This window comes from Podarcis raffonei, chromosome 3 (genome assembly GCF_027172205.1).
Source record: "Podarcis raffonei isolate rPodRaf1 chromosome 3, rPodRaf1.pri, whole genome shotgun sequence".
Classification (NCBI taxonomy): domain Eukaryota; kingdom Metazoa; phylum Chordata; class Lepidosauria; order Squamata; family Lacertidae; genus Podarcis; species Podarcis raffonei.
Genome location: NC_070604.1, coordinates 122,764,888 through 122,780,135, shown reverse-complemented (window position 1 = coordinate 122,780,135; position 15,248 = coordinate 122,764,888). Strand labels below are relative to the sequence as shown.

The 15,248-nt window shown below is 46.4% G+C and overlaps 1 protein-coding gene across 1 annotated transcript in view; it reads left to right on the top strand.

The window, feature by feature from the left end:
- The first annotated feature begins 303 nt into the window (after positions 1-303).
- Positions 304-15,248, top strand: part of CIB4 (calcium and integrin binding family member 4) — a 43,082-nt gene continuing 28,137 nt past the window's right edge. The window contains exons 1-3 of the mRNA XM_053383848.1: positions 304-401; positions 4,967-5,001; positions 6,602-6,698. Of these exons, the coding sequence (XP_053239823.1) occupies positions 348-401; positions 4,967-5,001; positions 6,602-6,698 (186 nt within the window). The 5' untranslated portion in view covers positions 304-347. The remainder of the gene's footprint in view (positions 402-4,966; positions 5,002-6,601; positions 6,699-15,248) is intronic.

Sequence of the window (15,248 nt, the reverse complement as noted above, 5' to 3'; positions counted from 1 at the left end):
AATAATAATATTGATAATCCTACCTTTTCCCTTCATCAAAGACGCAAAGTGGCTTACATCTAAAACAGAAACAGCCAAAAACATAGCTGTTAATCATATTTTTAAAATTAAACCCACACACATCTTATGAAAGCATGCAGGTCATTACAATGAAAACAAGAGGAGAGATCCCACAAGCCTCCAGCTCTCTGAAGCCAAGGGGGTGTCCCTACGCCCATTTTATGGGAAGAGTCGATTGGCACCTATGACAGAAGCAGGCCTGGATCCATGGTGCGCATTCTGTCACCAGTGGTTACTGGGTCCCTCATTCCATTCTGCTCCCCGGGGTTGACATTCCGGGCAGGAGAATGGGTCAGTGTTTAAGTCACTCCATGAAGAAAAAGGATCTGGAAGAATATCAGGTGAGCAGAGGGACAGACAATCCCCAAACCCTCCTGTTGGTGGCTTAGGGCCCTCGTATCTACGGAACCGCCTCTCCTGGTCTGCCCCACAGAGGACCTTAAGGTCCATGAATAACCATAGTTGAGAGGTTCCTCATATTTACGGGACCGCCTCTCCTGGTCTGTACCACAGAGGACCGTAAGGTCCATGAATAACCATAGTTTAGAGGTCCCGGGCCCTAAGGAAGTCAGAATATCCGCCATCACGGCCAGGGCCTTCTCAGTGATGGCTCCGACCTGGTGGAATGCTCTGTCCCAGGAGACCAGGGCCCTGCATGATTTAACCTCCTTCCACAGGGCCTGTAAGACAGAGCTATTCCACCTGGCCTTTAATTTGAATTCAGCCTGATCTTTTATTTCCCTTCCCTTCCCTTCCCTTCCCCTCCCCTTTTTATGAAGATCACCCACTCTGAGACCCCACAGCTAATTCTCCCCTGGTCTCCTCGCTGGCCCAAGTAGGACCAATTCAGCCAGCTAGCCCCGGGGATTATCTAATTGATTTTTGAATTTTGAATTTTATTGTTATTCATGTTTTTATACTGTATTTTATGCTGCTTTTATAACTAAGTGTTTTAAATTTGTTGTTAGCCGCCCTGAGCCTGGTTTTTGAACCTGGAAGGGCGGGGTATAAATAAAAAATTATTATTATTATTATTATTATTATTATTATTATTATTATTATTATTTAATATCGTCACTTGTCCCAGACAGATATACGGTGTCGTCTGTGAAGCAAAACAACACTCTTATGGTCTGCGTTGTTATATTTGTTCCGCTATCATATTTATATACATGGCTCCCTTCCTCTCCGGTTTATCCTCACAATGACTCTGTGAGGACAAGAGAGGCAGTGACTGGCCCCATGAGCTTCCTTGTTGAATGGGGACTTGCACCCCAGTCTCCCAGGTCTCTAACCACTATGCCACACTGCTTATGCCAGCCACGATCCTGGCCAAAAGCAAAGGATCGCACCCTATGTCTGGCTGATGCGAAACCCCACTGACCTGTGATGAAGATGGCTGAAACAGGCAGGATAGGTCCTGTCTGTGAGTGTGGGTCACATCCCGGCCTTTGAGCAACCTTCCCCAAGCTGGTGCCCTCCAGACATTTGGGACCATCACTCCCATCAGTGGTGTGGCATAGTGGTTAGAGACTGTGATCGGATGGGAGTGAGTGGTGGTCATAGCTGTCAGCTTACAGATTTGAAAATAAGGGACCAGCAGCTTCAAAAATAAGGAATCAGCAGCCAAAATAAGGGATTTTCCAAGGGGCACAGGTATATTCAACTTCTGAGCCCCTCCGAGCCAAAGGCAGAAAGCCCAGCCAGCAGCCAAACGAAGCCTCAAGCGGTGGTTCCCACAGCGCAGCAACCCGGCAAAGGGGATGCAGCAAGGAAAACCACCGTCACCTCTCTGCTGGGAAGCGCTGAGCAAAGGAGAGTCCCCAGGCAAGGCGGCCGATTTGACAAGGCATGCAAGCTCCACCCCCCAGTCGTTCTTAGATTCCTTATTGGGTGAGCAACGCAGCCAAGCAACACAGTTGAAGCCTCCCTGGCCGGCAGGGAGGGAGGGAGAGGAGCTGCTTCCTTTGAAACCCGGAAAATTTAAGAGACATCATCAATAAGGGACAGCAGCGGGACACAGCGCTGGGATAAGGGAGTTTCCTGCCAAATAAGGGACGGTTGACAGCTATGGTGGTGGTCCATAAATGTCTGATTTATGGGGACAGCTGACTGCCGTCCCCATGGCAACAGCAACATGGATGTTTTCTTGCTTTCCTTGACACCTCGCGGAAGATGTGTGCGCTACCTTGCGCCACCTGACTTTTCGCTCACTCTTCAATAGAGACCCTTCAAGTCCCCCCAAGCAATATCTACAGGTCTCAAAAGTATTGTGAGTGCTTTAGTTGAGATTCCTGCATTGCAGCGGGCTGGACTAGATGATCCCGTGGGTTCCTCCACAGTTCAATGATTCTATTTTAACTCCCCTGAAAAATGTACGGGAGTATTGATCTCACAAAAGCCCCTAAATTAGTCTCACATTTGTCTTGGGGGTGGGGAATGAGGTAGTTTCCACCCATTAATCACCTTAGCTGATTATTCAGCTGCCTTAATTGGTTAATTCATTGCCTGCGTGTAATTAAGCTTGCAGGCTGTGAAAACTTCAATGTAGGCTCCCTTCTGAGATATTCAAGGAAGTGTGAATTGATGTACTGGTCAGTAAACCAAAGCTATCACTCAGAGTTGGAAAGAAAGCACTGTTTCCTTCTTCATTCTTTAACACTGAAAAAACTCCCACCAGGACATAGCAGCCTTAAAAATATTAAAAGCAAAGGTAAGCCATCTTAGTCCAAATTTAAAACAATTCCAAAAACCACAGCAGGGTAATGCAGTTATTGTCATTTTGGTTGATGCAAGCCATGACTCAATTCTGGAGTTTTAAACATTGCATTTTATCTCAGCTCTGCAACCATTGAGAAATTTTTTCCCACTAGATATTCATGATTCTTGAATGAAGAAAGATTGCAGCATTTGAGACTTTAGAGAAAAGGCGAGTAAGAAGGAGACATGATAGAAGTTCATAAAATTAGGCATGGCATGGAGGGAGTGGATAGATAAAAAATTCTCCCATAACACTTGGAACTTGTAGACACTCAATGAAGCTGAATGTTGAAAAATTCAGGACAGATACAGTTGTACCTTGGCTCCCGAACGCTGCAAACCCGGAAATGTCTGTTCCGGTTTGCGAACGTTCTTTGGAACCCGAACGTCCGACAGGGCTTCTGATTGGCTGCAGGAGGTTCCTGCAGCCAATCAGAAGCCGCGCTTTGCTTTCCAAACGTTTTGATAGTCGAATGGGCTTTCGGAACGGATTCCGTTTGACTTCCAAGGTATGACTGTAAAAGGAAGGACTTATTCATGGCATGTGGAGTTAAACGATGGAACTCGCTGCCACTGAAGGCAGGGATGACCACCAACCTAGGTGGTAATAATACTAATACTAATGATACTAAAAATATTTATACCACTCCCACCTGGCTGGGTTTCCCCAGCCACCCTGGGCAGCTCCCAACAGAATATTAAAAACACAATAAACCAACAAACATTAAAAACTTCCCTATACCTTCAGATGTCTCCTAAAAGTTTATTTCCTTGACATCTGATGGGAGGGTGTTCCACAGAGTGGGCGCCACCACCGAGAAGGCCCTCTGCCTGGTTCCCTGTAGCTTTGCTACTCATAGTGAGGGAACCACCAGAAAGCCTTCGGAGCTGGACCTTAGTGTCCAGGCAGAACGATGGGGGTGGAGATGACTACTAGCCAGGATGCCTAAGCTCTGGATCCACAGCTGAAGGCAGCAATGCTTTGAAATCCCACCCACTCTGAAGACTTCGGCAGGTATCCCATTAAGTCCGCTGGCTTGGTTGTTTTTCATTTGGTTTATAGCTATAAACAACTCTCATTGTTAAAACTGGCCTAGGACCCTCGTACCTACGGGACCACCTCTCCTGGTATGCCCCACGGAGGACCTTACGGTCCACAAATAACAACATCTTGGAGATCCCAGGCCACAGGGAGGTTAGGCTGGCCTCAACCAGAGCCAGGGCTTTTTTCAGCTGTGGCCCCGATCTGGTGGAACGCTCTGTCCCAAGAGACTAGGGCCCTGCAGTACTTGACATCTTTCCACAGGTCCTGCAAGACGGAGCTGTTCCACCAGGCCTTTGGCCAAGGCACAGCCTGACCCCCTCCTTTGGTGATCCTCACAGAACTCCAGCCCAATGGTTGCCATGAATTTGATTTTGAATTGATTTTAGAATGAATTAATTTTAGAATGCTGTGTTACTTTTATTGTTGTTAGCCGCTCTGAGCCCGGCTTTGGCTGGGGAGGGCGGGATATAAATAAAATTTTATTATTATTTTATTATTATTATTATGGAAGACTGTTAAGTTGTGGGTGAACATTTCAGACGACACATCGATTCTTCAAACAGCTCTTGTTTATTCACAGGCCAGAACAGAACTGAACTAAAGGATTCAGTCAGCCTGCTTATATAGAGCTCCACTACAATGTTACTGTAACAACTTTCTAAAACTATCCAATCACTGAACTTTACTTTCGATCCTTCATTTGCATAACTATCTACAGTATCCCCCTGCTGGCCCAGGGTGAGAACTTCAGTACATAACAAAGACAATCTTACTGGGCTATGAGTGATTGCCGAAAAGGAGGAAGAAGAAGATGAAGAAGAAGAAGAAGAGGAGGAGGAGGAGGAGGAGGAGGAGGAGGAAGCTGCTTCTAAATACCTGTAGCTAGAAATCACTGAAGGGGAGGGTGCTCTTATGCTCGAATCCTGCTTTTGGGTTTCCTATTGAGGGATGTTCTCTTGATACCTTCTTATGTTCTTGCTGGGTGCTCATGTAAAGACATAAACAGTATTTTCTGCTCCTTCAGTATCTCTGCACCTCCTGTACAATTCCTAATAAAAAGTCCAATATATGGTTCATGGTGTTGCATTATCTCTCCTGCAGGTGCTGACATTTCTTACCAAGGGGGAGATCCTACGGTAGGTGCATCTCTATTTTGGCTCCTAGCTGCTCTCCGGTCCTGCTATTTATGTACAGGCATCTTGAGTTCACCCCATACATTTAAACAGTGATGACTTTCCCCAAAGAATCCCGAGAATTGTAGTTTGTTAAGGGTACTGAGAGTTGTTAAAAAGGTAAAGGGACCCCTGACCATTAGGTCCAGTCGTGGCCGACTCTGGGGTTGCAGCGATCATCTCACTTTATTGGCCAAGGGAGCTGGTGTACATCTCCACAGCATGACTAAGCTGCTTCTGGCGAACCAGAGCAGCGCACGGAAACGCCGTTTACCTTCCCGCTGGAGCGGTACCTATTTATCTATTTGCACTTTGACGTGCTTTCAAACTGCTAGGTTGGCAGGAGCAGGGACCGAGCAACGGGAGCTCACCCCGTCACAGGGATTCGAACCACCGACCTTCTCATCGGCAAGTCCTAGGCTCTGTGGTTTAACCCACAGCGCCACCCGCGACCCTTATTCCCCTTGCAGAGCTACAATTTCCTTTTTTAAAAATATTAATTTTTATTTTGTTTTACAAATTAATGTTTACATTCCAAATCACAAATAAAAACAGACACACAAGATTCTCTTGAATCTTTTGACTTCCCTCCACCACTCCATGGGTTCAGTACTTGTCCTTTTTTATATGTCACTCCAATTATTTGATTGTCCATTATATCCAAAGTCCTTGTTACATTACAAGTGTTATTTGAGTCCTCCTAAAAAGTGGGCTTCCCAGAGGCATCTGGCTGGGCCACTGTGAGAAAAGGATGCTATATTAGATGGGCGACTGGCCTGATCCAACAGACCCTTCTTAAGCTATTATGGTACAGTGGTACCTTGGTTCTCAAACTTAATCCGTTCTGGAAGTCCGTTAAAAACCAAAGTGTTCCAAAACCGAGGCGTGCTTTCCCATAGAAAGTAATGCACAATGGATTAATCCTTTCCATTTAAAAACAACCCCTAAAACAGCAATGCAACATGAATTTTACTATCTAATGAGACCATTGATCCATAAAATGAAGGCAATAAACAATGTACTGCAGTCACACCATCAATCAATCAATCAGTAGCAGAACTGGGTTCCACACAGTCACAAAAACAAAACAAAAAAAGAGCCGCAAAAACAAAAACGCAAAATAAATAGCAGAAACAAACAGCATAACACTCAAAGCAGAAGTGTAGCACTCAAATTGGAAGTGTGACACTCAAAATGGAGCACCAGATATCAAAGAGAAAACCAACTACCAGACTTTTAGTAGACATCTGAAGGCAGCTCTGTTTAGGGAAGTTTTTAATGTTTAATAGACTATTGTATTTTAATATTCTGTTGGAAGCCGCCCAGAGTGGCTGGGGAAACCCAGCCAGATGGGTGGGGTAGAAATAATAAATTATTATTATTATTATTATTATTATTATTATTATTATTTTAAAAAAGTTCACAAACCGGAACACGGAACACTTACTTCTGGGTTTGCAGTGTTTGGGTTCCAAGTTTTTTGAGAACCAAGGTATTTTCTTAAGGAGCCTTGATGGTGCAAGCCCAGCCCAGCCAACGGCCTGCCCTTTCGCTTCGCTTTCAGAATCTATGATGCTTTCTGCAGTGACTGCCCTCAAGGAAAGGACTATAGACAGGAGAAACTCACTTCAGATCAGGTCTCCACCTGGCCCCAGCTGAAGGTAAGCCTATCAGCAAGATGAGTGTGACCTGTCCAGTGTGTGTGTAGTGGTTAAGAGCGGTAGACTCGTAATCTGGTGAACCGGGTTCGCTTCCCCGCTCCTCCACCTGCAGCTGCTGGGTGACCTTGGGCCAGTCACACTTCTCTGAAGTCTCTCAGCCCCACTCACCTCACAGAGGGTTTGTTGTTGGGGAGGAAGGGAAAAGGAGGTTGTTAGCCACTTTGAGACTCCTTCGGGTAGTGATAAAGCGGGATATCAAATCAGATGTCAAGGAAATAAACAATTACCTGACATTTAGAAGACGTCTGAAGGCAGCCCTGTTCAGGGAAGTTTTTAATGTGTGACATTTAAATGTATTTTTAATCTTTGTTGGAAGCTACATAGAGGGGCTGGGGAAACCCAGCCAGATGGGTAGGGTACAAATAATAAATTATTATAATATTATTATTATTGGTTCCCAGACATTATGCAATATTTGCATTGGTTGCAAAGCCTTCTTTTCACTTGCTGCCTCCCAACCCAAGCGCTCATGTGCAAACCCCAACTTCCTTCAAAAATCCAACACTTTTAATTAACTTGAAGCTCCCAGCCATCCTGGGGTGACTGCACAAATCAGAAGGAGCCTGTGCCTTCTTCTTAACGAACTCTCACTTCATTACTTTCTCCTCAGTGCACAGAGCAGCCCCAGAAGGCAATTTGGGGATGGGGCAGGTCTGCTATGCAAACCTTTCCATTCATTTGCCCTGCTAAAAACTGTCCTCCTCGTGGATTCTCTCTGTGTTGCAATGCACTCCTCGGACGTTTAAGCATATCAAAATAAGCTCTGAAAGGTGTACTAGGAAAATATACCTAGAAACGTGTCAGAAAAATAAAATTCAAAGAAAGCTTTCAGAATGCAGATTTAAATGCAGATTTTTTCTAAACTGATAGTTGCAGACATAATAATAATAATAATAATAATAATAATAATAATAATAATAATTTATACCCCGTCCATCTGGCTGGGTTATCCCACCATTCTGGGCAGCTCCCAACAGAATATTAAAAGCACAATAAAACATCAAACATTAAAAACTTCCCAATACAGTGGTACCTCGGGTTAAGTACTTAATTCAATCCGGAGGTCCGTTCTTAACCTGAAACTGTACTTAACCTGAAGCACCACTTTAGCTAATGGGGCCTCCTGCTGCTGCTGCGCCACCAGAGCACGATTTCTGTTCTCATCCTGAAGCAAAGTTCTTAACCCGAGGTACTATTTCTGGGTTAGCGGAGTCTGTAACCTGAAGGGTATGTAACCCGAGGTACCACTGTACAGGGCTGCATTCAGATGTCTTCTAAAAGTCTGGTAGTTGTTTCTTTCCTTAACATCTGGTGGGAGGGCGTTCCACAGGGTGGGTGCCACCACCGAGAAGGCCCTCTGCCTGGTTCCCTGTAATTTGGCTTCTCACAGGGAGGGAACCGCCAGAAGGCCCTCGGCGCTGGACCTCAGTGTCCGGGCTGAACGATGGGGGTGGAGACACTCCTTCAGGTATACAGGACCGAGGCCATTTAGGGCTTTAAAGGTCAACACCAACACTTTGAATTGTGCCCGGAAACGTACTGGGAGCCAGTGTAGGTCTTTCAAGACAGGTGTTATGTGGTCCCGGCGGCCGCTCCCAGTCACCAGTCCAAGGGTATAGGATGTTGATCAGTCAACCAAAGGCCTGGTTCAAAAAGGAACGTTTTTGCCTGGCACCTAAAGGCGCATAATGAAGGCACCAGGCGAACGTCCCTGGGAAGAGCATTCTACAGACAGGGAGCCACTGCAGAGAAGGCCCTGCTCTCGTGTTGCCACCCTCTGGACTTCTCATGGGTTAGGGTGCTGAAAAGAGTGCAGTGAGGCCAATGCTTCCTTTCTTTCCTCTGAAGTGTGATGGGTAAAAAACAAGAAGGGGCCCAGCAGTAGCCAGGAGTTGCTGCCACCGGCAGGACTATGGGATGTGCAATAGAGAAGAAAACGGGAGTATCTATCTATCTATCTATCTATCTATCTATCTATCATCTATCTATCTATCTATCTATCTATCTATCTATCTATCATCTATCTATCTATCTATCATCTATCTATCTATCTATCATCTATCTATCTATCTATCTATCTATCTATCTATCTATCTATCTATCATCTATCTCTATCTATCATCTATCTATATCTATCTATCTATCTATCTATCTATCTATCTATCTATCTATCTATCATCTACCATCTGTCTATTTAAATTTATATACCGCCCTATACCTGGAGGTCTCAGGTCAGTTCACAGAAAAGATCACAATATATAAAATCAAAATAAAAACAATAACCCAATAACACACACACGCGCGCGCGCAAAAAGAGCCGCATTTTAAAAAGGTATAGGATGTCAATCAAATCAATCAAAGGCCTGGTTAAAAAGGAACATTTTTGCCTGGCGCCTAAAGGTGCATAATGAAGGTGCCAGGCGATGTTCCCTGGGGAGAGCATTCCACAGACGGGGAGCCACTGCAGAGAAGGCCCCGTTCTCGTGTTGCCATCTTCCGGACTTCTTGCAGAGGAGGCACACAAAGAAGGGCCTCAGAAGATGATCTCAGGGTCTGGGTAGGTTCATACGGGAAGAGGCGGTCCTTGAGGTCTTGCAGTCCTGAGCCATTTAAGGCTTTATAGGTCAAAACCATCACTTTGAATTGGGCCTGGAAACTAATTGGTAGCCAGTGCAGTTGAACCAGGATCTGTGTCATATGCTCAAACTGTCTTGCTCCGGTGAGCAATCTGGCTGCTGAATTTTGCACCAGCTGAAGTTTCTAGTCCACCCCTTGCAATGCAGTAGGTGGTGGTTGTTCTGTCCCAGTCCCATGGGGTTCTAGCCCAAAAAGGACATCTTAGGCAAGGGATCTGATTCAACAAGACAAGCCAGGCAAGGAAAGCAAAGTCTCCAGAAACTCTTCTGCAGCATCAGGAAATGCAGGTGAACCTCCGCTAGGATGCAACACTCTCCCTCCCGCCCCCCAAAATAATGTTGTTGTTGTTTAGTCCTTTAGTTGTGTCCGCCTCTTTGTGACCCCCTGGACCAGAGCATGCCAGGCACTCCTGTCTTCCACTGCCTCCCGCAGTTTGGTCAAACTCATGCTGGTAGCTTTGAGAACACTGTCCCACCATCTTGTCCTCTGCCGTCTCCTTCTCCTTGTGCCCTCCATCTTTCCCAACATCAGGGTCTTTTCCAGGGAGTCTTCTCTTCTCCTGAGGTGGCCAAAGTATTGGAGCCTCAGCTTCAGGATCTGTCCTTCCAGTGAGCACTCTGGGCTGATTTCCTTCAGAATGGAGAGGTTTGATCTTCTTGCAGTCCAGGGGACTCTCAAGAGTCTCCTCCAGCATCATAGTACAAAAGCATCAATTCTTCGGCGATTAGGGCTTTAAAGCCCTAAATGGCCTCGGCCCAGTATACCTAAAGGAGCGTCTCCACCCCCATCGTTCTGCCCGGACACTGTGGTCCAGTGCCGAGGGCCTTCTGGCGGTTCCCTCACTGCGAGAAGCCAAGTTACAGGGAACCAGGCAGAGGGCCTTCTCGGTAGTGGCGCCCTCCCTGTGGAACGCCCTCCCACCAGATGTCAAAGAGAACAACAACTACCAGACTTTTAGAAGACATCTGAAGGCAGCCATATTTAGGGAAGCTTTTCATGTTTCATGTATTAGAGGATTTTAATATTTTTTTGGAAGCCGCCCAGAGTGGCTGGGGAAGCCCAGCCAGATGGGCGGGGTACAAATAATAAATTATTATTATTATTATTATTATTTATGGTCCAGCTCTCACTTCCATACATCACTACTGGGAAAACCATAGCTTTAACTATATGGACCTTTGTTGGCAAAATAATATCTCTGCATTTAAGGCAAGACTCTCCCCTGCAAGACAATAGCTGAGACGGCCACTCAGGCAGCGAGTGCTCATTGCGCCTCCTGATCCACAACTCAGGCCTGTTTCACCAGAGCCTATGCAAGTCATGTTTAAAGATTCAGGCACTGCGGGGTTTAATTAAAACCCGGGAAATAAATATATTTAGCCACACTGTCAATTTGGATTACAGCGAGCATGTTTACATTTTTTTGCACATTTAATTAACGCTATTTGCATAGGAGGACGCAGGAGGAGGCGCTCGGCGTTTGTTGAAGTGCACTCCTCGCCACTGGGAAATGCGATCCCGCTCCTCTGAAAATATCACAGGGCTGGGGTGATATTTAGGATATTTAGGATAGCTGGTGCAAAGGGACAATTTAAAGCCGCCCCCCCATGCACACACAAACACACACACAGACCTTCAGAAACACCATTGCTATGTCTTGATGGCACTTAAGAACCAAGAATGTTAGAACATAAGAGGATTAGACAGATTCATAGAGGCAGCGATGGTTCTGAACCCCAATTGCTGGAAACCTCAGGAGGTGAGAGTTGCTCTTGTGTTTGAGTCCTGCTTGCGGGTTTCCTATTGAGGCATCTAGCTGGCTGCTGTGAGAACAGGACGCTGGACTAGCTGGGCCAAAGAATTTTAAAGTAGGAAGGGACCCCAAGGATCATCTAGTCCAACCCTCTGCACTGCAGGAATCTCAGCTAAAGCAGCCATGAGAGAGGCCCCTCCAACCTCTGCTTAAATCAGGCGTAGGCAACCTAAGGGCCGCGGGCCAGATGTGGCCCAATCGCCTTCTCATTCCGGCCTGCGGTCGGTCCAGGAATCAGTGTATTTTTACATGAGTAGAATGTGTCATTTTATTTAAAAATGCATCTCTGGGTTATTTGTGGGGTCTACCAGCATGAGTTTGACCAAACTGCGGGAGGCAGTGGAAGACAGGAGTGCCTGGCGTGCTCTGGTCCAGGGGGTCACGAAGAGGCGGACACGACTAAAGGACTAAACAACAAATAATGTGTCCTTTTATTTAAAATGCACCTCTCGGTTATTTGTGGGGCATAGGAATTCGTTCATTTTTTCCCTTCAAAATATAGTCCGGCCCACCACATAGTCTGAGGGACAGTGGACCCGGCCCCCTACTGAAAAAGTTTGCTGATCCCTGCTTTAGGCCAGGGGTAGGCAAACGAAGGCCAGGGGCCAGATCCAGCCCAATCGCCTTCTCAATCCGACCTGTGGATGGTCCGGGAATCAGCGTGTTTTCACATGAGTAGAATGTGTGCTTTTATTTAAAATGCACCTCTGGGTTATTTGTGGGGCATAGGAATTCGTTCATTATTTTTTTTCAAAATATAATCCAGCCCACCCACATGGTCTGAGGGATGGTGGACCGGCCCCCTGCTGAAAAAGTTTGCTGACCCCTGTCTTAAACACTTCCAAGGAAGGAGAGTCCACCACCAGAGTCCAGGGGGAGTTCCACTGTTGAACAGCTCTAGCCATCAGAAAGTTCTTCCTGGTGTTATTTGGGATCACTTTTATTGTAACTTAGGGACGCGGGTGGCGCTGAGGGTTAAACCACAGAGCCTAGGGTTTGCCGATCAGAAGGTAGGCGGTTCGAATCCCCGCGATGGGGTGAGCTCCCGTTGCTCGGTCCCAGCTCCTGCCAACCTAGCAGTTCAAAAGCACGTCAAAGTGCAAGTAGATAAATAGGTACCACTCCGGCGGGAAGGTAAACGGCGTTTCTGTGCACTGCTCTGGTTCGCCAGAAGCGGCTTATTCCTGCTGGCCACATGACCCGGAAGCTGTATGCCGGCTCCCTTGGCCAATAAAGCGAGATGAGCGCTGCAACCCCAGAGTCGGCCATAACTGGACCTAATGGTCAGGGGTCCCTTTACCTTTATTGTAACTTGAAGCCATTATTTTGGATCCTACTCTTCAGAGCAGGAGAAAACAAGCTTGTCCCCTCTTCCATGGGGCAGATACTTGAAGATGGCTCTCATTATCTTCTCTCAGTCTCCTCTTTCCCAGGCTAAACATCCCCAGCTCCTTCAACTGTTCCTCATCAGGCTTGGTTTCCAGACCCCTGATCACCCTAGCTGCTCATCTCTGCACACTTGCCAATATCCTTCTTAAATTGTGGTGGACACAGGACTCCAGGTGGGGTCTGACCAAGGCAGAATAGAGCGGTAGTTTTATGTCACTTCATGTGACTGCCGTACTGTTGATGCAGCCTAGAGATATTTGATGCTGTCTCTGATAGCACAGAAGTGTGGGTCCATCTGAGGTCGTCATGGGGGTGTGAGACATTCGCTAAGCATCTGTAGCACCCGAAAACATTGCTGGCAGAAATAGCACCTTAATTTGGAGGCAGGGCCGAGGGGAGAGAGAGGGCTGCAATTGTTCTGCTTTTTGCAGAGAGAGAGAGAGGAATGTCACCTTGTATTTGCAAAGCAACCGACACAAAAGAGAGTTTGCTTTTGTTGCACAGTTCAGAAGCCTTTAAGCTCGCTGCTTTCCAGCCCAGTGCTTGCCGCTGAATTTCTAAATAAGGATCACTGGCATGTTTTTGGCCACCGCTAAGAGACGTGGCTGTCAGGGAGAGAAATGATGGCACGCAGGGATGCTGAACATTGCTGGGATGATTAATTCTCTCTCCTCAAGGGCTGCCTTGCAAAGAGCTCCGTGCGAGATCCGGCAAGCAATGTTCGACATGGTGCCATTTGGCAACCAACAGCCTTGTCAGGATCCCTGCGCTGCGCTATCAGGAGAGTGCCACTGCGTTCGCTCAGATGCGCAGATAATCCCAAGGAGCTCTTGAGGAGCTGGCAGATTTAACTGTGCCGCTTACCACTGCCTTTGCCTTGCGGCTTCTGGAGGTTTCTGGGAGCACAGAAGGAGAGATAAGGACATGAGAGCCTCCTGGATCAGGTCCATGGCAGATCTCTAGCCCAGCATCCTGTTACATAAGAACTTGAGAAGAGCTTGCAAGATTAGGCCCAGGGACGCCCTCGGTGGTGGACTTCTTCTTCCTTGGATGTTTTAAAGAAGAGGTTAGCCCTCAGGGTCCTTTCTATGATATGACATCTCTACAATGTCTCTACAATGATACGATATCTCTTTTTAATGTATTTTTAATCTTTGTTGGAAGCCACCCAGGGTGGCTGGGGAGACCCAGCCAGATGGGCAGGGTACAAATAATAAATTGTTGTTGTTGTTGTTGTTGTTGTTGTTGTTGTTGTTGTTGTTGTTGTTGTTATTGTTATACAATGACCTCAGATGGATCCACTTTCCTGTGCAGTAGGAGAAAGCATTAGATCACTGACAGCCGAATAAACTAAATTGTATACTATTTACTTCTTGTTGTTTAGTCGTTTAGTCGTGTCCGCCTCTTCGTGACCCCCTGGACCAGAGCACACCAGGCCCTCCTGTCTTCCACTGCCTCCCGCAGTTTGGTCAAACTCATGCCGGTAGCTTCGAGAACACTGTCCAACCATCTCGTCCTCTCTCGTCCCCTTCTCCTTGTGCCCTCCATCTTTCTCAACATTAATAGACAAGCAATTAAAGGCTGCAGCTCTTTTCTTGCTTTTACAAGTTGAAATAATTACTTGGCCCAGGGTTGCTCTAGGTGAGGGGGTCATTGGCAGGGTCCGCATATACAGTGGCACCTTGGTTCTCAAACGCCTTGGTTCCCAAACACCGAAAACCCGGAAGTACGGTAAGTGTTCTGGTTTTCAAATGTTTTTTGGAAGCTGAACATCTGATGCGGTTGTCAGCTATTGTTTCTGGGGCGCCTGCACCAATCAGAAGCTGCGCCTTGGTTTTTGAACCTTTCAGAAGGCAAACGGACTTCCGGGACGGATTAAGTTTGGTGCTTTTCTTTTTGCTATTTATTTTGCGTTTTTGTTTCTGAGGCTTTTTCGATTAATTTGTTTTTGTGACTGTGTGGAACCCAGTTCAGCTACTGATTGATTGGTTGTGTGACTGCAGAAATGGATAAAAGCCCCCCATTCAAACAATGATTATCATTAGTGCTGGTAAGAAATAATAATAACTTTAATTTTTATCACCTACAATGCTGTCTTATTTATTGCTTTCATTTTATGGATCAATGGTCTTGTTAGACAGTAAAATTCATGTTAAATTGCTGTTTTAGGGGTTGTTTTTAGTAGTCTGGAACAGATTAATCCATTTTGCATTACTTTCTATGGGAAAGCGCGCCTTGGTTTTGGAACACTTTGGTTTTGGAACGGACTTCCGGAACGGATTAAGTTTGAGAACCAAGGTACCACTGTAATAGAAATGTGAATCTGCACAGGACTGAGCAACATGGAAGCAACTGCAGGTGCTGCAAACTCTGGACCAGATGTCACAAGAACACAAGAAGAGAAGAAGAAGAGTTTGGATTTGATATCCGGCTTTATCACTACCCGAAGGAGTCTCAAAGCGGCTCACATTCTCCTTTCCCTTCCTGCCCCACAACAAACACTCTGTGAGGTGAGTGGGGCTGAGAGACTTCAGAGAAGTGGGACTGGCCCAAGGTCACCCAGCAGCTGCATGTGGAGGAGCGGAGACGCGAACCCAGTTCACCAGATTACGAGTCCACCGCTCTTAACCACTACACCACACTGGATGAAG